This window comes from Cajanus cajan, chromosome 3, assembly GCF_000230855.2.
Source record: "Cajanus cajan strain Asha chromosome 3, NIPB_CcT2T_4, whole genome shotgun sequence".
NCBI classification, from domain to species: domain Eukaryota; kingdom Viridiplantae; phylum Streptophyta; class Magnoliopsida; order Fabales; family Fabaceae; genus Cajanus; species Cajanus cajan.
Genome location: NC_138519.1, coordinates 39,495,486 through 39,519,488, shown reverse-complemented (window position 1 = coordinate 39,519,488; position 24,003 = coordinate 39,495,486). Strand labels below are relative to the sequence as shown.

Genomic DNA, 24,003 nt, shown 5'->3' with positions numbered 1-24,003 from the left:
CATTGAATTCAATACGGCTGCACTGAACTTCAATACGGCTGCACTGAACTTCAATACGGCCGTATTGAGGTTTTTTGAACTTCAATACGGCCGTATTGAATTCAATACAGCCGTATTGTAGTTCAAAACTTCAATACGGACCGTATTGACCCCCAGAGACCGTATTGAGCCTCATCCCTATAAATATGACGTCAATGGGACGTCATTCTACACTTTGCTACTGAGTTTTAACCCTCTTCTTGAGTATTCTGGGTTTTTTTGAGCAGTGCTCTGCCTAGAAATCACTCGGAGAGTTGATCCGACAAAGTTCTTGAGTCACGAGCCATTTGCTTGAGTCTCGAACCTAGTCGAAGGGAAATCCTCCGGATTTCCATAGTTAAAATTTTATAGGAGGGAGCGAGCGGTCTTGTAGAGGGAGGGAACGCCAAAACGCTTCCCAATTTCTGTCAAGATATATAAGAAAGCACGCTTCAAAGGTTTATCTCTTTAAAGTCCCTTCTTTTACCGCTTTCTGTGTGTACATATTTAAACTGTCATCATGTAGATAGTTAATTTATAATTGCTTAGAATAAATAGGGGTAATTTAGTAATTTCGCACTATTATTTTTAAATAATCTGTCATAGGGAACCCGAAAGGGGCGCTGTGGGGTGCTAACACCTTCCCCACGCGTAACCGACTCCCTTACCCGACTCTGGTTGTCATGGCCGAAGTCGATTTTTGAATCGATTGCCTTAAACTTCTTTTTCCAATGTGATGGAGATGGTAAGGAGGAGTGATGAATGTTCTTCTCCTTAGCTCTCCTTATGCACGGATCTTCTTCAAGGAGATGGAAACCACAAAGATGAACACTATATGGAGGAGATTCTCGGATAGGAAGAAGGCTTAAGCCTTGGATGGAAGCATCCAAGCTTAAGGTGCAAGGGAAAGCTCACTTCAAAGAGGAGGAAATCCTAGAAGGGTTCCTAAGGTGAAGCTTTCTCTCATGGTGACTCTTGAACGAAATTTGGCTGAATAAGCTCTCAAATTTCATTATTCTCAAAAGTGAATACAAAGAGTGGAAGAATCACTTAAGTAGGGTTCCAAGTGTGCAACTTTGGGCGCCTAAATCCAAGGCTACATGTGGCGCCCAAAATTTGAATTCAAACTTGAAATTTGAATTCAAATTTTGGCTCCCATGTGCTAGTCCGAAAATTTAGGTGCCTAGATGCATTTAGGTTTGATTTGAGAGTTATTTAGGGTTAATTTGAGTGGCACATGTTCAGCCACCCATGGTGCTAAACATGTGACTCAAATGTAACTTAAATGACTTCCAAATTAAACCTAGTTTAACCTATTTTACCTATTTAAGTAATTCTTGTATATTCCTAATCTAATGACCTAAATACAATGGTCAAACAAATACAATGGAAAGGAAAAATTACAAGAATGAAAATGAGCCCAATATCGGGTACCAAAAGCCCAAAGGCCCATGAAGCCCAAAACTAGGCCCAACAAGCCTAAAACCTAAAGTGCTACTCTATGTGGTCCAAAATACAAGACCAAAATATATGATACCTATACTAACATAACATATACAAAACATATGAAAATAGCTATGACAAAATATGGTCCATGAAAAGTTCAACTTGGGCCTTCCTAGGCCCAATGGGCCCGATGGGCCCTGAAAGGCCCAAACCTTCATGTCTAGCCAACTCCTCTTGGTTCTTTGAGTATGTCACCTCTTGCACTCCAAAGCATGATTCCATCATCCTCTCCCTCTTGAAAAGGATTTGTCCTCAAATCTCGATGATGAATGGAAGAAGAAAAATTAACACCTACATATAAAACATGCAAGGAATAAGAAGTAACATGATAAGATAAAAGATCATGGATCCTAAGAGGAGTCCTAGTATCTAACCTAACAAAGAAAGATAAAATATTAGACTCTCTAGAAATAGGCTCCTCTTCTAAGCATAACCTAGAAGTAAAACCTAAAAATGTAATAACACTATGACTAAGACAATGAAAAGAATGATTTTTAAACACTACAATATCTTGCCTAAAATACCCTAAATGGTAGCCTAGGCTTTTCCTAAAATATAAAGAAAAGAATACTAGAAAACGTCCTAAACAATTTTGAATCATATTGTTTGGTAGATAAAATGTCTTGGAAAATCTTGAAAACTCATATAAACTATTTTTGTTTTGTAGGGAAGGGTGCAAATTAAGTTCAAATAAAGATGAACTTCCCATAAGATCAAAAATAGAATATGAAATATGACAAGATGTATCTATCAAACAATATATTCCAAAATTTGGGTGCTTTATTAGAAAAACTATGATAGAAGGATTCCTAAAGAGAGGAAGGCTATCTTCCTTGGGCACCTCCAAGGAAGTAGCACAAGAAGTGGAACTAAATGTAGTCCACTCCTTCTTCACTACATCTTGAAGTTGAGATTCATTTTTCTTTAGAATGATTTGTTCTTGAATCTCTACTTCATGACTAGTGGTAAGATTAGGGTAAGAGTTAAGGTCTTTATTTATGAAGAGAGTATTTTGTAAATGATTTTTAGTGGTAGAACAACTCTCTTCACTCACAAGTCCTTTAGAGGAATTATTTTCCTCCTTACTCTTCCCTAAGAGCAATTCCTTTTTTCTTTCTTTTTCTCTTGTTTTTCTCAATTTTTCTTTTGCTAAAAGTTTTTCTCTCTTTTGTTTAATAATGTGAATTTCTTCCTCTAAAATTGCAATTTGTGCTTTTTTTTCAAGTTTTTCTTTTTCTTTTTTTAAAGCTTCTTGCTTTGTCCAAGGTGTTAGTGATTTAAGCCTTTGAGTAGAATGTGAAAAACCTTTTGGAGAGCTTAATTCACTACCACTTGAGAAATATTTTCTCATGATTAAACAAAAGAATTTTTTTGTATATGCTATGCAAAAAGTTATAAAATGTTTTTGGTATTTTCTAGGAATGAAAATAACACTTGGAAGTCTAAGTGTACAAGTTGCACTATCAAGGGAGGTGAGCTACAAAGAGTCACTTAATAACCAAGCCTTTTCAAGTGGAAATCACTAAACTCCTTTGTGGTATCTCCAATTCCCCAAAACTTTTCACAAAAATTTTGAATGCTTTTTCACAATTTGATTGTTTTTTGAGACTAAACTAAACGTGAGCAAGTAAATCTACACAAGTCTAGACGAATTTAAGCAACTAAGTAAACACAATTAAAGTTCAAACACTTGAAGGAAGCAAGGATAAATCAACTAGTCGGTTTGCCCTAGGTGGAAGCTTGAAACATGAAATTTTCAAGCCACTTCCACTAGTACTACACGTGAGAATGCTAACAAGGAGTTAGATATACCTGACCAGCTTCTTAATACTCCCTCCAAGCTTTACAAATTGATTTTAAAATACAAGTGAGATTGCAAAATTTAAACTAGCCTAGAAAGCAATAAATGGCGGTTTTGGTGACCAATTAGTGACGGTTTTTGTGTTCAACTTTTCTAACACTTGTTTAAGTGTCTTAATCCGCCACTAATCCTTCAAATTTGATGCTCCTGGACCTGCAAAGAATCACAACAAAAGAGGTTAATGGTGGCTGCCTCACAAGGTGAAAGGAATGGTCACTCAAGTGAAGGAAGTTTAGGAGAAGTTTTGGTCACTAATTTAGGTCAAATTTTTAGGTCTTAGTGTCCAAACTTTTCCTACTCTTTGTTGAGCAATGCTTGATCCTTGAGCAAGGATTTGAGGCCACTTCCAGCACAGGGAAATTATTGAAAGAAAACTAGACAAGCAATAGAAGCACAATTTGAAAAGCTTATACCAAAAGTTAAGAGTAATATGTATATATGACAAGACTCAAAGAGGTTCAACAAGTAAAACTGGAAAATAAGACTCCAAATAAAGCTAGCACTCAGTTAGGAATGTTCCTATATAGGTACTAGAGTAGATGAACAAAACAAAAAAAATTTGAAAGCAATTGGATAAGTATAGCAAAAATAGTAGTCAAAACAATAACAAGGAATCAAGTAGGTTTTTCACCAATGTACACCTCTCGGCTTTTTCCTTTTAATTTGCTTTCTCTATTTTTTTTTTATTCTTTCTTTTTCCAGTTTCAAGTTAAGAGTCCAGAGAGTATATTTGCCTTTTGTTTCAAATTTTTCTATGATTCCAAGCTATAGAAACCGAGACTACAAGTTAGCCAAAAATTAGGTCAAAATTCAAGTAAATTTGAGAAACTAGTGCACTAATCTTTAGGTTTTGATTTGGCTTCTTTATGAACTCTTTTCTTTTGATCTTTTGAACACTTTAGGCTCTGTTTTAACTCTGTTTTTCCAGACTTAATGTATATATTTTTTTTTAAAAAAACTTGAATCCAAAGATAATGCACTAGAAGCACTTGAAATTTTGAATCATAAATGTTTTTGTAAGATTTTTTTCAATGGAAAGTGATTTGAAAACTTTAAGAACACAATGGAAACCTAACTCTAAGGAAACTTGCTAGGACTAATAGCAAATCATGAACACAATAAGGTAAAAGAAAAAGCACATATAGGTAGGCACATATGAACAATGACCGAGAGCAAAATTAATGAACAATGAACTCAACAAAAATTAGATCAACATGCTATTCAAGGAATTTTATGACATATAAGGACTACACAAACATACTAAGACAAAACATGGATTAAAAACCAAAATCTAAATGCAATGTATGCAGTCCAATCACGGAAACATATTAGGAATGGAGAGACTCAAAATTAAAATCAAAAATAAGCACAAGCTAATAGGTCCTAAACAAGTTGATTGAGGAAGAAAATTCAAGAACAATCAACCAATGGATCTATAGAACAAAATATGATATAAAGCATGTAGATCCGAAAAGAAACTCAAACAAGACACTTAGAACACAAAGAACACAAAAATAATCGGACCAAAAACTCAAGAACTTATCTCCTTGAAGACCTTGCTCTTGATACCAAAAATGATGGAGATGGTAAGGAGGAGTGATGAATGTTCTTCTCCTTAGCTCTCCTTATGCACGGATCTTCTTCAAGGAGATGGAAACCACAAAGATGAACACTATATGGAGGAGATTCTCGGATAGGAAGAAGGCTTAAGCCTTGGATGGAAGCATCCAAGCTTAAGGTGCAAGGGAAAGCTCACTTCAAAGAGGAGGAAATCCTAGAAGGGTTCCTAAGGTGAAGCTTTCTCTCATGGTGACTCTTGAACGAAATTTGGCTGAATAAGCTCTCAAATTTCATTATTCTCAAAAGTGAATACAAAGAGTGGAAGAATCACTTAAGTAGGGTTCCAAGTGTGCAACTTTGGGCGCCTAAATCCAAGGCTACATGTGGCGCCCAAAATTTGAATTCAAACTTGAAATTTGAATTCAAATTTTGGCTCCCATGTGCTAGTCCGAAAATTTAGGTGCCTAGATGCATTTAGGTTTGATTTGAGAGTTATTTAGGGTTAATTTGAGTGGCACATGTTCATCCACCCATGGTGCTAAACATGTGACTCAAATGTAACTTAAATGACTTCCAAATTAAACCTAGTTTAACCTATTTTACCTATTTAAGTAATTCTTGTATATTCCTAATCTAATGACCTAAATACAATGGTCAAACAAATACAATGGAAAGGAAAAATTACAAGAATGAAAATGAGCCCAATATTGGGTACCAAAAGCCCAAAGGCCCATGAAGCCCAAAACTAGGCCCAACAAGCCTAAAACCTAAAGTGCTACTCTATGTGGTCCAAAATACAAGACCAAAATATATGATACCTATACTAACATAACATATACAAAACATATGAAAATAGCTATGACAAAATATGGTCCATGAAAAGTTCAACTTGGGCCTTCCTAGGCCCAATGGGCCCGATGGGCCCTGAAAGGCCCAAACCTTCATGTCTAGCCAACTCCTCTTGGTTCTTTGAGTATGTCACCTCTTGCACTCCAAAGCATGATTCCATCACAATGTTTTGAGTAAAACATTGGTGGCGACTCCATGAACCCTCCCTTTTTATGAAAACCGCTAATCCATGGAGGGTCCCGCTTGGGATTAACATGGATTGGTGAGCCTTTTAATAAAATTGCTCGTTTGACAAGGTCTCAGTTTGAGAATAAGTCATTCTAGCAATTCATATTTTTAAACAAATAAAAGAGTCCAACCATCCTTCGCGAATGCCGAAAGCCCGTTTCGGGCCGGTGGCGACAGTGAGGAAAATCAATTGGCTGATGCCTTGGCTACATTGTCTTTGATGTTCAAGATTAGTTAAGGAAAAGAGGTTCCACTGATAAGAATAGAAAATCGAGGTCAACCAGCACATTGTCAAGCAATAGAGGAAGAACCAGACGGCAAGCCATGGTTCTATGACATCAAGCACTACCTAAAAGACAGAGAGTACCCTCCCGGAGCTTCAGAAAATGACAAGAAAACTTTAAGGAGATTGGCAATGAGTTTCTTCTTAAATGGAGAAGTACTTTATAAAAGAAATCATGACATAGTATTGCTTAGATATGTTGATGCTTGATAGAAAGAAACTTGAAGTGATTTTTCTTTTTCAAGATCCAATCTGGCCAAGACCTATTCACTCTTGAGGAGAATCGTTTTTGAAGCTTGAAACACCTTAAAGAAGTCTTCAATGGTGGAGAAGAAAGCTAAGAGGTTCGGCCACTCCAAGAAGATGAAGAAGCTTAAGGAACCTTGTTCAAAGATTGAAGCACCTTTGAGAGAAAACCTAGGGAAAGTGTCTCCACGGTTTTGGTGACTTTGAGATGAGAGAATTTTAGGTAAAATTCTGAAGTTCATTCATCAAAAGTAAGCTACAAGGTGAGAATTAGAAATATATAGTGGAAGGTAGCTTAAGGAGCAAAGTAACTTTAACCATGGTTCAAGTGAACCATGGTTTAGTTAGCTTGACTGTCCAAACTAGTTTGAGTGGCTTGTGGAGCAAGCTTCTCACTTAGCTTGCTTGGGAAGCAAGCTAAATGCGAAGCTTGTAGCATAAGCTTCTCAAGTTTTGAGGGAAAAAAAAGGAATCCGGCCAAGGCATGAACCAAGGCAAGCTAGGCAGCTATTTGAACTTATTTTCTCCAAACCGGTTTTTAGAAAAAGTTTGGTTTGTAGTTAGGTCCATCCAAAAATGATGAGACCTAGCTAGATCAAACCTATGAAAAATTAGGAGCAAAATGAGTCCAATATGTAAAATTTTGCTTAGACCCAATTCTGGCCCAATTACTAGTCACACCCTCAAGTATTACTAAATGCCACCCCACTTCTACTACTGAAAAATAGAAAAAGAGTATTCTTCAAGGTTAGGTTAAATGGAGTAAAAGTGTAACGACCCGCTATGGTCTCTACACTTAGTGGAATTGCACTACTACTAGTGAACTAAGAGAAATATTAAGTTGGATAACTCATACATACAGGTATAAATAAGAATGACAATAACTAAGTTTCTGGTTATAAAATAGAACACCATATATGTACAGTCATCCCAAAAATAATATTCCCTAGTGCCGGTCAAGCACAGAAAAAACAGTTACCCATAATGGTAACTCTAACACGAGGATCAAACTCCCCGTCTCGCAGCGATCACCTCAACTCTAAGCTAGCCCTGACCTGCTCCCATACCAAGTATGATCATTGTAGTCCCACCACATGGAAATAGAAGGGTAAGCTAGAGTTTAAAAATCAATCATACAAGTATAGAATAAAATCTATACTACACATGCATCCAACTCAAGTCCCAAAGGAACTTCTATCTCAATCAAATCATTCATTCATCAAACATGAAGTCAAACACCATACACTTCATCATCATAACAATCATGCAATACATGCAACTCATGACAGATATCAATGCATATCAATCATCTAATGCGTCGTCACGCGTACACCTAGGAGATCTCCCTAACAACAGGCAGTATAAGTGACATCCCATCCTACCGAAACCACCCCAACCGTTTTCACGCCCAATGCGCCCGCTCAGTCACAGCTAAACATGATATAATCCTCACTCGGGTTTACTCGGATGATGTTACTTACATAATTGGAAGTCTAGATCCACCGTCAGGTATAACACAACTGGGTACAGGCTTACCACGACCTTGGCATGCATTACCAAGTCAATTGTGGAGTTCGCCCACCGACTATCCGCAAGGATCCACGCACATTCCTGCGTATTTGGTTAAGGGAATAACCCTCGACCTCATACCCCGCTCCAACACTAGCTAAGGACTTAAAGGAGACTCACCCAACCCACTGGCTTACCTGAGCACCACTCTCCCAAATCTAGTGGCCTACCTGAGCACCACTCTCATATATCAGTGGCTTATCCAAGCACCACTCTCAAGAGACTATGTGTGCTCTTCCAGTTCGAAAATATTTTTCCTCTCCTCAAGTCCTAGGCTAGACTCGTGCCATAAGGCATCACATGCAATTATGCATCACACATCATACATGGTCTGCCCACCATCATGATCAACAATCATACACATGTCGTAAGACATCACATGAAATAATGCATCATACATGGTCTACCCACCATCATGATCAACAATCATACACATCATAAGACATCACATTCAATAATGCATCATATATCATACATGGTCTACCCACCATCATGATCAACAATCATACTCATATGAACATATACTCATGTCACATCATATTTATACATTCATATATATCATTACCAAGCATACATATGAATCACACCTCAACATACATCATATATCATACATACATGATCTAAAACTTCAACTTTAAACATGCCGAAGCATCATTTCAACTATCATAAATAAACATGTTCATGCCTTGTGCAGCCTGAGCGCGCCCGACCTAATCCCAGTTAGAGAGTTTCAAAACTCTCATCCAAACCAACAAATCCAGCCACATGCAAACACAAAAGACAATGCAAAGGCTCCATACAACTCAAAAATAAACTTAAATCTCACATGCACCCATCTAATGCATCAAAATCACCAAAAACCCCATTTTTCCCAATCCCAAAACCCCGAAAAATGAGCGAATTCTCCGATCCAACCATGGATCCTCGACTTTCATGCATCAATTGAGTTTCTAAACTCACATGCTACCTAAACAAAAAACATTCTAGCTTCCCTTACCTAAAGATTGGCTCAAAATAGCCAATAACTGAGAAGAAGTAGAATTCCTTTCCGAAGCTCAACCCGGAACTTTAATCCTCCCAAAGCAAGCTTCCTAGCCTGAATTTCAAGATGAGACAGAAGACATTAGTGATCTAGAGGAGAAAAAGAATCATATAGTGAAATTTGGGAGAGAAAGGAGCTCACAGACCCAGAGTTCTTCTCTCTAAAAACTTCATTTTCTCCTCAACCACACAACTCCTATTTATAGAAGTTCAGGAGTGCCCAGAACGGCCCGTTTCAAATCCAGAATGGCCCGTTCTGCACCCCTTCATCACATGCAAAAATCACATGCAGAACGGCCAGTTCTGAAACCAGAACAGCCTGTTCTAGGACTCATCCAGAATGGCTCGTTCTCCATCCAGAACGGCCCATACTCCATCTAGAATAGCCTGCTCTGGGGTTTGGAACGGCCCGTTCTTAACTGCGATTTATAGGTCAACTTAGTAGTTTGGAACGACCCGTTCTAGTTTGGGAACGGCCTGTTCTGGGCTACTAAATCACCCATACTGGGCTTTTGGGCCTTCTAAAATAACTTACTACGTTACAATACCCCCAACAAACAGGAATTTTCGTCCCTGAAAATAGGCTTACCTGAAAAGAGGAATGAATATTGTTCCTTGAATTGACTCTCTACTTCCCAGGTTGCCTCACCAGTAGCTGCATCCCAAAGAATCTTCACCAAGTTGATGGACATACCATGAAGCTCCTTCAACTTGTGATTAACCACAGCTACTAGTCTTTTCTTATAGGTCAAGTTCTCTCTAACTTGAACCTCATCCATCTCTACCACATGACTCGGGTCTCTGATGTACTTCCTCAACTGTGAAACATGAAACACATCATGCAGGTTGGATAGAACCGGAGGCAACGCCAACTGATAAGCTACCGGACATACATGACGAAGGATCTGGTAAGGACCAATGAACCTTGAAGTGAGCTTCTTAGCCCTTACTGCCCTTCCCACACCAGTAGTGGGTGTCACCCTGAGAAACACGTGCTCTCCCTCCTCAAACTCTAGAGGTATCCTCCTCCTATCAGCATAAGACTTTTTTCGACTCTGGGTAGCCCTCAACCTCTCCTGAATCTGTCTCACCATCTCAGTAGTCTGAAGAACTAACTCTGGACCAACCACTACTGACTCACCCTCTTGATACCAATATAATGGAGTCCTACACCTCCTGCCATACAAAGCCTCAAAAGGTTCCATGCCAATACTCAAGTGATAACTGTTATTGTAGGTAAACTCTACCAATGGTAACACCTCCTCCCAGCTACCCAGATGATCCAACACACAAGTTCTCAAGAGATCCTCCAAAGATTGAATTGTCCTCTCTGACTGACCGTCTATTTGTGGATGATAAGCAGAGCTTAACCTCAACCTCGTCACCAATGCCTGATGTAGAGTCTGCCAAAACCTAGAGGTAAACCTTGGATCTCTATCAGAAATAATACTGGAAGACATTCCATGCAACCGTACTATCTCTCTGATATACAATTGTGCAAGCCTCTCCAAGCACCACCTCTTGTTGACAGGAAGAAAGTGCGCACACTTTGTCAACCTATAAACAATCACCCAGATAAAGTCACTATTCCTAGCTGTCATAGGCAACCCAACCACAAAGTCCATAGTGACACTATCCCACTTCCACTCAGGAATCTTCATCAACTGCAAAACCCTTCCAGGCCTCTGATGCTCAATCTTTGCTTTCTGACAAGTCAGACAAGCTACCACAACTTCTGTGATCTCCCTCTTCATACCAGGCCACCAGAAACTTTTCTTCATGTCTTGATACATCTTAGTCATACTGGGATGTATGCTAAGACGACTCATGTGTCCCTCTCCCAGAAAAGATCTCCTCAATTTTGAATCCTGAGGTAAACAAATCTGACCTCTAAATCTCATAATCCCATCAGCACCAAACTCAAAACCAGTTGCCCTCTCGGTACCAAGTAATCCCAAAATCCTCAACAACTCTGGATCCTGTAATTGCTTAGTTCCCACCTGTCTCAAGAACTCATTAGTTATGGTGATCATACCACAACTAATGTGATCCTGAAAAACCTCCACCTCTAGTCTCAAATCTCTGAACTGCTCAATCAGCTCCAACTCCCTAATCATCATAGCTGACATGTGAATGGATTTCCTACTCAATGCGTCTGCTACCACATTCGCCTTCCCAGGATGATACATCAACTAGAAATCAAAGTCCTTTAGGAATTCCATCCACCTTCTCTGCCTCATATTCAGCTCCTTCTGATCAAACAAGTACTTCAAACTCTTGTGATCATTGAATACACTGAATCTCGCACCATGAAGATAGTACCTCCACGACTTCAAGGCAAACAGGTTTCGGGGTTTGGAATGGCCCGTTCTCAACTACGATTTATAGGTCAATTTAGTAGTTTGGAACAACCCGTTCCAGTTTGGGAACGACCCATTCTGGACTACTAAATCACCCATACTGGGCTTTTGGGCCTTCTGAAATAACTTACTACGTTACAAAAATTCTCCAAGTAACCAACCCTAGAAACAATATTTAATGATCAATAAAATGAAATAAAGTGCCTCACAAATACAAAGGCAAAAAAAAGCCTATACCAGAGAACTATGTACAAACTATACACAATTAGAACTAATCCTTCTCTTCATGATAGAGTAGTCCAAGTCAAGAGTACCTTGGGCTTAGAAAGCTCACTGGTCTTCAAGATGTCCAACTCTTCTTGTATGCTCCTGGTCATAGCTCTAGTGATTGGGCCCTTGGCCCATAGTCTATCATCCCCTCCCTCTTGAGAAGGATTTGTCCTCAAATCTGTAGGTTCATCATCCTCATCATAACCTGCAAAAGGAATAAGATCACTAACATTAAAAGTGTTACTTACTACATAATCACTAGGAAGACCTAACCTGTAAGCATTATGATTGATTCTTTGGAGGACCTGAAAAGGACCATCTCCTCTTGGATTAAGTTTAGACTTCCTTTGAGAAGGAAATATTTCCTTTCTCAAATGAAGCCAAACCCAATCTCCTTCCTCAAAAATCAGGTCTTTCTTACCTTTGTTTCTTTCTAAAGCAGTTATCTTATTTTGTTGTTGAATATGTGTTTTAACCTTCTCATGTAATTTCTTCACAAAATCAATCCTAGATACCCCTTCTTTATGAAAATAATGAGAAGAATCTGGTAAGGGTATTAGGTCCAAAGGAGTGAGAGGGTTAAAACCATAAACAACCTCAAAAGGTGAGATTTTGGTAGTCTTATGGACAACCCTATTATAAGCAAATTCAATATGGGGTAAGTAATCATCCCAAGGCTTATAGTTACCCTTAAGGACTTCCTTTAACATGGTAGATAGGGATCTATTAACTACTTATGTTTGCCCATCAGTTTGGGGATGACAAGTAGTTGAAAAAAGTAGTTTAGTTCCTAGCCTACTCCAAAGAGTTTTCCAAAAATGGCTAAGGAACTTAGTATCCCTATTTGACACAATTGTCTTGGGTAGACCATGAAGTCTAACCACTTCCTTGAAGAAGAGTCTTGCTATGTTTCTTGCATCATTTATCTTGTGGCATGGTATAAAATGGGTCATTTTACTAAATCTGTCCACTACCACAAAGATAGAATCCATGCCTCTCTGGGTCCTGGGCAAGCCCAATATAAAGTCCATACTTATATTAACCCATGGAGAGTTTGCAACTGGCAAAGGTGTACAGGAGCCATGAGGCATTACTTTAGACTTTGCTTGCAAGAAAGCTATACATCTAGAGCAAAACCTCTCAACATCCCTTCTCATGTGGGGCCAAAAGACATTTTCTTTTACAAAGGTTAGAGTCTTTTCAACTCCAAAATGCCCCATGAGTCCACCCTCATGAATCTTTCACAAGGAGTTTTCTAGTAGATCCTTGGGGTATACATATTCTTCCCTCTTTGTACAAGTACCCCTCATAAATATAGAAACCTCCTTGAGGCTTTGCCAAACATTGGGTATAGTAATCATTAAACTCGGAGTCATTGGAATACAACTCCTTAATGTGATTAAATCCCAAAAATTTGAGAACCAAGGGAGACTATGAAAGCATGTCTCCTAGAAAGGGCATCAACTGCAACATTATTTTCCCTTTCTTGTATTTGATCACATATGGGAATTGTTCCAAAAACTCTACCCATTTAGCATGTTTTTTTATTAAGTTTGCATTGACCCCTCAAATACTTTAGTGACTCATGGTCACTATGAATGACAAACTCCTTGGGAATAAAGTAGTGTTCTCAAGTTTGAAGGGACCTAACCAAAGCATAAAACTCTTTGTCATAGGTTGGGTAGTTAAGAGAGGTACCTTTAAGTTTTTCACTGAAATAAGAAATTGGGTGCCCACCCTGTAACAAAACCGCCCCTATGCCAACCCTAGAGGCATCACATTCTAGCTCAAAAGTTCTTGAAAAATCATGAAGAGCTAAAAATGGTGCATAGGTGAGCTTATCCTTTAAAGCTAGGAAGACTCTTTCTTGTTTTTCTCCCCATATAAACTCCACATTTTTCTTAACCAATTCATTTAATGGGGAGGCGAGTGTGGAGAAATTGGTAACAAACCTCCTATAGAAGCTAACCAACCCATGGAAGCTCCTAATGTCTCCAACACTCTTAGGAGTGGACCATTCTTGGATGGCCTTGATTTTCTCAAGGTCCACATGAACCCCTTTTTTACTAATAATAAAACCTAAAAAGACAACACTATCTACACAAAAGGTACACTTTTCTAAATTCCCAAAAAGATGGTTTTTCCTAAGAATGTTAAAAACTTGCCATAAGTGTCCTATGTGATCACTTAGGCACCTACTATATATAAGAATATCATCAAAATAAACTACAACAAATTTTCCTATACAATCCCTTAGGACATGATTCATGAGGCGCATGAATGTACTAGGAGCATTGGTGAGCCCAAAGGGAATCACTAGCCATTCATATAATCCAAACTTGGTCTTGAAAGCAGTTTTCCATTCATCACCTTATTTTATTCTAATTTGATTATAATCACTTTTAAGTCAACTTTAGAAAATATGATGGCTCCATGAAGCTCATCTAGCATGTCATCAAGCCTAGGGATAGGATGCCTATATTTTACAGTTATGTTGTTGATGGCCCTACTATCATAGCACATTCTCCATTTCCCATCCTTTTTAGAGACCAACAACACAGGTACAACACAAGGACTTAAGCTCTTTCGAACCTAACCCTTCTCCAACAACTCTTGGACTTGAGACACTATTTCTTTAGTCTCTTGGGGGTTAATCCTATAGGCTGGCCTATAGGGTAGGCTAGCCCCAGACACCAAATCAATTTGATGTTCATCCTCCTTAAAGGAGGAAGGCCTATTGGACCTTCGAGAGGAAATAGATCATCAAATTCCTTTAAAAGAATTTTTACCCCTTTTGAAAGAGTCTCATGTCCACTAGATGTGGCAGTGCAAGTTAGAGTCCCTGTACATAATAGGATAAAAGAGGGTTGTTGGATCAAGAGAGTTTTTTTGGAAATTTCTTTCTCTTAATCAACAACTTCTAGGGAGGGGACTCTTTTCTCCCTAGATTTCTCTTTACTCCTAGTTTTCACGGACTTTTTTCTCTCTATATTTTCTTCTCTTTTTTTTCATCCTTTTCTCACTATCTCTTTTGAGTTTCATTTTTGCTTGATCCTCAACCACCTGTTGAGGAGAAAGAGGATGAAGCACAAATTTCTTTTCTTTATGAGTAAAGGTTATCTCGTTGGTAAGGCCATTATGCATGGTTTTCATATCAAATTCCCATGGCCTTCCTAATAAGATATGACAAGCTTCCATTGGTACTACATCACACAGCACCTCATCTTCATAATTCCCAATGGAGAGCTTGACCCTTACTTGTTGGTCAACTACTAGGTCACCATCCTCATTAAGCCAATGAAGTTGATACGGTTTAGGATGGGGACTAGTAGTTAAGCCCAACTTCTCAACCAGCCTAGTGCTACAACAGTTGCACCACGATCCACTATCAACAATGAGAGAACATGCATTATTTGAAACTTTGCATCTAGTATGAAAAATGTTCTCCCTTTGTGATAGAGTACCACTAGGTTGGTTGTTGAGGAGTCTCCTAATCATTAAGAGCTCCCCCTCATAAGGAAAAGTAGACTCCACACTTCCCTCATGTTCACTTGCTTCTTCCCACTATCACTAGAGGAAGTAGTAGTCTCCTCTTGACTACTATAAATGCCATGTCCCCTCATGATCATAACTTTTTTTGTGGGACATTGGGAGGCAATGTGGCCTCTCCCTAAACACTTAAAGCATTTAATATCACTAGTCCTAGAACTAGTGTGTGAAGTGACTTTCCGTTTTCCTTTATCCTTTTCTATAGCTAGACTCATGGAGGGTTCAAAATTTTTCTTCTTTTCAATAGACTTTCCCTCCCTCTTGTGATCTTTCCTTAGAGATGAAGAGTGGGAGCTTTCCCTTTTAAAGTGGATTTTCTCATTCTTTGTTGTTCTACCCTTACACAAAGTTGGACCAAGTCATTTAGTTCCCTGTAGGGTAGTAGCTCCACTTGGTCTCTTATCTCTAAATTAAGACCACTCAAAAATCTTGCTACAGCTATAGCTTCCTCTTCCTTAATGGATGCCCTTATCATGTAAAGCTCCATTTGTTGTCTATACTGTTCTATAGACATATCTCTTTATTGGAGCCTTTGGAGCTTATTCATAAGCTCCCTTCCATGATAGGTGGGAATATGCCTCCTTTCGCAACCCGAAAATTTTCGATCTTGCGACTAATGGTTTAGACATCCTTTTAAAAGTCTCATCAATTAAGGAATGCCCGGACACCAGACTAATCCTTAAATAATGGTTTTAAAAAATGAGTTCATTGAGTCGCCACCAATGTTTTACTCAAAACATTGAAAAAAGAAAAGGTTTTTAAAAATCCAATAATGGCCTTGATAACCAGAATTGGGTTCGGGGGTTGGTTACGTGTAGGGAAGGTATTACGCACCCCTACAACACCCTTAATTGGTACCCTATGATGAAGTTAACATTATAAATGATAATAATAAAAATATTAAATCCCCTTTTTATTAATAATTATTTACATGCTTGAAATTTAAATTATACAATTAACCCTAAAATGTCTACATGATTATTTTTATTATAACAATATTTACTATAGATAAGAAATAAAATAAAAAAGAAAGAGATTAACTGAAATACCTCTTGAATGAGCTCTATTGAATCTTCAAAATAGGCAACTTTAGGTGCTTTGTGGCAACCCTTCACACTACAATGCCTCACAAAATCTCAAGAAATACAAAAGAGAGAAAGAGAGAGAAAAAGGGAGAAATTTCGAGTCCTAAGGAGTCTGGACGAAATTTTTTTGGAGTCTTGAGAAATGAGCCCAAGCTATCTATTTATAGCCTTCAGGAGGGGTCCAGAACGGCCAGTTCCGAAATCGGAACGGCCCGTTCTAGATCTGGCCGTTACGTGTTAATTTAGTGTGATGGAACGGGCCGTTCCGTGCATTTAACACATAATTGCCATTCTGGAACGGGAACTATGTACAAACTATACACAATTAGAACTAAGCCTTCTCTTCTTGATAGAGTAGTCCAAGTCAAGAGTACCTTGGGCTTAGAAAGCTCACTGGTCTTCAAGATGTCCAACTCTTCTTGTATGCTCCTGGTCATAGCTCTAGTGATTGGGCCCTTGGCCCATAGTCTATCATCCCCTCCCTCTTGAGAAGGATTTGTCCTCAAATCTGTAGGTTCATCATCCTCATCATAACTTGCAAAAGGAATAAGATCACTAACATTAAAAGTGTTACTTACTCCATAATCACTAGGAAGACCTAACCGTAAGCATTATGATTGATTCTTTGGAGGACCTGAAAAGGACCATCTCCTCTTGGATTAAGTTTAGACTTCCTTTGAGAAGGAAATATTTCTTTTCTCAAATGAAGCCAAACCCAATCTCCTTCCTAAAAAATCAGGTCTTTCTTACCTTTGTTTCTTTCTAAAGCAGTTATCTTATTTTGTTGTTGAATATGTGTTTTAACCTTCTCATGTAATTTCTTCACAAAATCAATCCTAGATACCTCTTCTTTATGAAAATAATGAGAAGAATCTGGTAAGGGTATTAGGTCCAAAGGAGTGAGAGGGTTAAAACCATAAACAACCTCAAAAGGTGAGATTTTGGTAGTCTTATGGACAACCCTATTATAAGCAAATTCAATATGGGGCAAGTAATCATCCCAAGGCTTATGGTTACCCTTAAGGACTGCTTTTAACATGGTAGATAGGGATCTATTAACTACTTATGTTTGCCCATCAGTTTGGGGATGACAAGTAGTTGAAAAAAGTAGTTTAGTTTCTAGCCTACTCCAAAGAGTTTTCCAAAAATGGCTAAGGAACTTAGTATCCCTATTTGACACAATTGTCTTGGATAGACCATGAAGTCTAACCACTTCCTTGAAGAAGAGTCTTGCTATGTTGCTTGCATCATTTATCTTGTGGCATGGTATAAAATGGGCCACTTTACTAAATCTGTCCACTACCACAAAGATAGAATCCATGCCTCTCTGGGTCCTGGGCAAGCCCAATATAAAGTCCATACTTATATTAACCCATGGAGAGTTTGCAACTGGCAAAGGTGTACAGGAGCCATGAGGCATTACTTTAGACTTTGCTTGCAAGAAAGCTATACATCTAGAGCAAAACCTCTCAACATCCCTTCTCATGTGGGGCCAAAAGACATTTTCTTTTACAAAGGTTAGAGTCTTTTCAACTCCAAAATGCCCCATGAGTCCACCCTCATGACTTTCTTTCACAAGGAGTTTCCTAGTAGATCCTTGGGGTATACATATTCTTCCCTCTTTGTACAAGTACCCCTCATAAATATAGAAACCTCCTTGAGGCTTTGCCAAACATTGGGTATAGTAATCATTAAACTCGGAGTCATTGGAATACAACTCCTTAATGTGATTAAATCCCAAAATTTGAGAACCAAGGGAGACTATGAAAGCATGTCTCCTAGAAAGGGCATCAGCTACAACATTATTTTCCCTTTCTTGTATTTGATCACATATGGGAATTGTTCCAAAAAATCTACCCATTTAGCATGTTTTTTTATTAAGTTTGCTTTAACCCCTCAAATACTTTAGTGACTCATGGTCACTATGAATGACAAACTCCTTGGGAATAAAGTAGTGTTCTCAAGTTTGAAGGGACCTAACCAAAGCATAAAACTCTTTGTCATAGGTTGGGTAGTTAAGAAAGGTACCTTTAAGTTTTTCACTGAAATAAGAAATTGGGTGCCCACCCTATAACAAAACCGCCCCTATGCCAACCCTAGAGGCATCACATTCTAGCTCAAAAGTTCTTGAAAAATCCGGAAGAGCTAAAAATGGTGCATAGGTGAGCTTATCCTTTAAAGCTAGGAAGACTCTTTCTTGTTTTTCTCCCCATATAAACTCCACATTTTTCTTAACCAATTCATTTAATGGGGAGGCGAGTGTGGAGAAATTGGTAACAAACCTCCTATAGAAGCTAACCAACCCATGGAAGCTCCTAATGTCTCCAACACTTTTAGGAGTGGACCATTCTTGGATGGCATTGATTTTATCGGGGTCCACATGAACCTCTTTTTTACACAAATAATAAAACCTAAAAAGACACCACTATCTACACAAAAGGTACACTTTTCTAAATTTCCAAAAAGATGGTTTTTCCTAAAAATGTTAAAAACTTGTCATAAATGTCCTTTGTGATCACTTAGGCACCTACTATATATAAGAATATCATCAAAATAAACTACAACAAATTTTCCTATACAATCCCTTAGGACATGATTCATGAGGCGCATGAATGTACTAGGAGCATTGGTGAGCCCAAAGGGAATCACTAGTCATTCATATAATCCAAACTTGGTCTTGAAAGCAGTTTTCCATTCATCACCTTATTTTATTCTAATTTGATTATAATCACTTTTAAGTCAACTTTAGAAAATATGATGGCTCCATGAAGCTCATCTAGCATGTCATCAAGCCTAGGGATAGGATGCCTATATTTTACAGTTATGTTGTTGATGGCCCTACTATCATAGCACATTCTCCATTTCTCATCCTTTTTAGAGACCAACAACACAGGTACAACACAAGGACTTAAGCTCTTTCGAACCTAACCCTTCTCCAACAACTCTTGGACTTGAGACTCTATTTCTTTAGTCTCTTGGGGGTTAATCCTATAGGCTGGCCTATTGGGTAGGCTAGCCCCAAACACCAAATCAATTTGATGTTCATCCCCCTTAAAGGAGGAAGGCCTATTGGACCTTCGAGAGGAAATAGATCATCAAATTCCTTTAAAAGAATTTTTACCCCTTTTGAAAGAGTCTCATGTCCACTAGATGTGGCAGTGCAAGTTAGAGTCCCTGTACATAATAGGATAAAAGAGGGTTGTTGGATCAAGAGAGTTTGTTTGGAAATTTCTTTCTCTTGATCAACAACTTCTAGGGAGGGGACTATTTTCTCCCTAGATTTCTCTTTACTCCTAGTTTTCACGGACTTTTTTCTCTCTATATTTTCTTCTCTTTTTTTTCATCATTTTCTCACTATCTCTTTTGAGTTTCATTTTTTGCTTGATCCTCAACCACCTGTTGAGGAGAAAGAGGATGAAGCACAAATTTCTTTTCTTTATAAGTAAAGGTTATCTCGTTGGTAAGGCCATTATGCATGGTTTTCTTATCAAATTCCCATGGCCTTCCTAATAAGATATGACAAGCTTCCATTGGTACTACATCACACAGCACCTCATCTTCATAATTCCCGATGCAGAGCTTGACCCTTACTTGTTGGTCAACTACTAGGTCACCATCCTCATTAAGCCAATGAAGTTGATAAGGTTTAGGATGGGGACTAGTAGTTAAGCCCAACTTCTCAACCAGCCTAGTGCTACAACAGTTGCACCACGATCCACTATCAACAATGAGAGAACATGCATTATTTGAAACTTTGCATCTAGTATGAAAAATGTTCTCCCTTTGTGATAGAGTACCACTAGGTTGGTTGTTGAGGAGTCTCCTAATCATTAAGAGCTCCACCTCATAAGGAAAAGTAGACTCCACACTTCCCTCATGTTCACTTGCTTCTTCCCACTATCACTAGAGGAAGTAGTAGTCTCCTCTTGACTACTATAAATGCCATGTCCCCTCATGATCATAACTTTTTTTGTGGGACATTGGGAGGCAATGTGGCCTCTCCCTAAACACTTAAAGCATTTAATATCACTAGTCCTAGAACTAGTGTGTGAAGTGACTTTCCATTTTACTTTATCCTTTTCTATAGCTAGACTCATGGAGGGTTCAAAATTTTTCTTCTTTTCAATAGACTTTCCCTCCCTCTTGTGATCTTTCCATAGAGATGAAGAGTGGGAGCTTTCCCTTTTAAAAGTGGATTTTCTCATTCTTTGTTGTTCTACCCTTACACAAAGTTGGACCAAGTCATTTAGTTCCCTGTAGGGTAGTAGCTCCACTTGGTCTCTTATCTCTAAATTAAGACCACTCAAAAATCTTGCTACAGCTATAGCTTCCTCTTCCTTAATGGATGCCCTTATCATGTAAAGCTCCATTTGTTGTCTGTACTGTTCTATAGACATATCTCTTTATTGGAGCCTTTGGAGCTTATTCATAAGCTCCCTTCCATGATAGGTGGGAATACGCCTCCTTTCGCAACCCGAAAATTTTTCGATCTTGCGAGTAATGGTTTAGACATCCTTTTAAAAGTCTCATCAATTAAGGAATGCCCGGACACCAGACTAATCCTTAATTAATGGTTTTAAAAAATGAGTTCATTGAGTCGCCACCAATGTTTTACTCAAAACATTGAAAAAAGAAAAGGTTTTTAAAAATCCAATAATGGCCTTGATAACCAGAATTGGGTTCGGGGGTTGGTTACGTGTAGGGAAGGTATTACGCACCCCTACAGCACCCTTAATTGGTACCCTATGATGAAGTTAACATTATAAATGATAATAATAAAAATATTAAATCCCCTTTTTATTAATAATTATTTACATGCTTGAAATTTAAATTATACAATTAACCCTAAAATGTCTACATGATTATTTTTATTATAACAATATTTACTATAGATAAGAAATAAAAAAAGAAGAAGAGAAAGAGATTAACTGAAATACCTCTTTAATGAGCTCTATTGAATCTTCAAAATAGGCAACTTTAGGTGCTTTGTGACAACCCTTCACACTACAATGCCTCACAAAATCTCAAGAAATACAAAAGAGAGAAAGAGAGAGAAAAAGGGAGAAATTTCGAGTCCTAAGAAGTCTGGACGAAAGTTTTTTGGAGTCTTGAGAAATGAGCTCAAGCTGTCTATTTATAGCCTTCAGGAGGGGTCTAGAACGGCCCGTTCCGCAATCAGAACGGCCTGTTCTGGATCTGGCCGTTACGTGTTAATTTAGTGTATTGGAACGGGCCGTTCTGAAATCGGAACGACCCGTTCCAGAGGTGCGTTTAACACATAATTTCCATTCTGGAACGGCCCGTTCCAACTTAAAAATTCAAGCCCTTTTTGTTATTTGTAACGGCCCGTTCCAATTTGGGAACGGCCCATTCCAAATGTAAATTTTAGTCTTTTTAAAAGAGTCTGGAACGGCCCGTTCCAATTCTAGAACGCCCCGTTCCAATTTAGGGTTTTTGGCCCTTTTAGAAACTTGGAACGACCTGTTCCAAATTGGGAACAGCCCATTCCGGTTTTGGAACAACCCGTTCCAGTCTTCTAAAGTCAGCTTGTTTGGGCTTTTGGGCCCTCTAAAATCCTGTCCCATTGTTTGCATGCCCCCGAACGAAATTGGATGTCTACAGTTGTCCCTCTTTACTTGTCCTTTGGAATAGCTGTGTTGGTTTTCCAAAGGCAAGTAAAGACGTAGACATTTCGTCCGGGTCTTCTTCTCGTCTCTGTGTTGATGTTTCTATGTTGCTTCCCTTGGATAGGTGTATTTACTCGTATCATTACCTTTTAGAGTAGCTGAGTGTTGGGTTGCATACTCTATGGGGTAACAAGGGTGACAAACTATACTCCTGATCTTTAGTCTTCAAGTAGAAACTCCGTTGTTTCTCTTGTGATAGTGAGGTGAAAAATCAGATCTTCACTCTTGTTTTGACAATAGATACCTTCACATTGTTTCCTTCGGGTAGACGGTGTTCCCTATATCCTTGCCCCTTGGAGCAACTGAGTGTTAGGTTGTATGCTCTGTTGGGTGTCAAGGATGGTAAACCGAAACATCTAGGTTTTAAGATCCATGTGAATGCCTCATGTCGCTTTTTGTGTCCGAATCTTCTCCTTTACTCCAGCAGTGTAGATGCCCCACACTATTTCCTCTGGATAGATGGTGTTTACTCATATCATTGTCCCTAAGAGCATTTGAGTGTTGGTTTATATGCTCCTTCGAGTGATAAGGATGGTAAACCGAAACATCTAGGCTTCTAGTCTTGATGTAGATGTTTCCTACTACTTCTGGTTGTCTCATGATTGTGTGTTTCTTTATTTGTAGCTTGTTAAAGATAGAGTATTTTCATAGCCTCTCCAGGCCGTAATATTTTCATAGCCTCTCCAGGCCGTAGTATTTTCGTAGCCTCTCCAGGCCGTAGTATTTTCGTAGCCTCTCCAGGCGGTAGTATTTTCGTAGCCTCTCCAGGCTGTAGTATTTTCATAGCCTCTCCAGGCCGTAGTATTTTCAAAGCCTCTACAGGCCGTAGTATTTTCATAGCCTTTCCAGGCCGTAGTATTTTCATAGCCTTTCCAGGCCGTAGTATTTTCATAGCCTCTCCAAGTCGTAGTATTTTCATAGCCTCTACAGGCCGTCTGCTGGTGCTGATGATGTGATTGTCCCTTGACGAGGATTGTTGGTAAATGGTGCCTGTAGACCCCTAAAATTGTCCGGGTCGGAAATAAAACTCGAAGACCCTCAAAGATCGAAGGAAAGTCAGCCAGAAGGACTCCTAGAAGACCATAGGATGGCTATCTGTAGGTTTAGAGGTCTTAGAGTAGCTTAAAATAAGGAAGTAGAGGGAATGAAGCCCAATACGGCCGTACTAAACTTAATACGGCCGTATTGAAGCTTCAACACGGCCGCAGTGAACTCAATACGGCGTATTAAAGTTTCTGAAACTTCAATACGGCCGTACTGAAATCAATACGGCCGTATTGAAGCTTCAATACAGCCGCAGTGAACTCAATACGGGCGCATTGAAATTTCTGAATTTCAATACGGCCGTATTGAATTCAATACGGCCGTATTGAAGTTCAAAAATTTCAATACGGCCGTATTGATTCTGTAGCCCGTATTGGGCCTGTTCCCTATAAATATGACGTCAATTGGACGTCATTCCACACTTTTGAACATAATTTCAACCCTCTCCTTGAGTATTCTGGGGTTTTTGAGCAGTGTTCTGCCCTAGAAATCACTCGGAGAGTTGATCCGACGAAGTTCTTGAGCCCCGAGCCATTTTGCTTGAGGATCGAACCTAGTCGAAGGGAAATCCTCCGGATTTCCGTAGTCAAAATTTTATAGGAGGGAGCGAGCGGGCTTGTAGAGCGAGGGAACGCCAAAAAGCTTCCCAGTTTTACGAAATATATAAAAGCACGCTTCAAAGGTTTCTTCTTAAATCCTTCCTTTTACTGCTTTTTGTGTGCATATTTAAACTGTCATCATGTAGATAGTTAATTTATAATTGCTTAGAATAAATAGGGGTAATTTAGTAATTTTACACTGTTATTTTAGAAATAATCTGTCATAGGGAACCCGAAAGGGGCGCTGT

The 24,003-nt window shown here is 38.8% G+C and overlaps 1 protein-coding gene across 4 annotated transcripts in view; it reads right to left on the bottom strand.

Moving 5' to 3' along the window:
- Positions 1–303: 303 nt before the first annotated feature.
- The window catches only part of LOC109793278 (uncharacterized), a 62,461-nt gene continuing 38,761 nt past the window's right edge, over positions 304–24,003 (bottom strand). The window contains exons 1-3 of one of the 4 annotated variants that reach the window (XR_014432442.1): positions 16,390–23,944; positions 11,836–11,996; positions 304–3,538 (exon numbers count right to left, since the gene is read on the bottom strand). Coding sequence is in view for 2 of the 4 variants with exons in the window: in XM_083070891.1 (XP_082927017.1) it covers positions 7,580–7,606; positions 11,836–11,996 (188 nt within the window). In the remaining 2 variants the exon portion in view is untranslated. Of the gene's footprint in view, positions 3,539–7,368; positions 7,607–11,835; positions 11,997–16,389; positions 23,945–24,003 lie in introns of those variants that run through there. The other 3 variants (XR_014432443.1, XM_083070892.1, XM_083070891.1) reach the window with 3 other exon arrangements.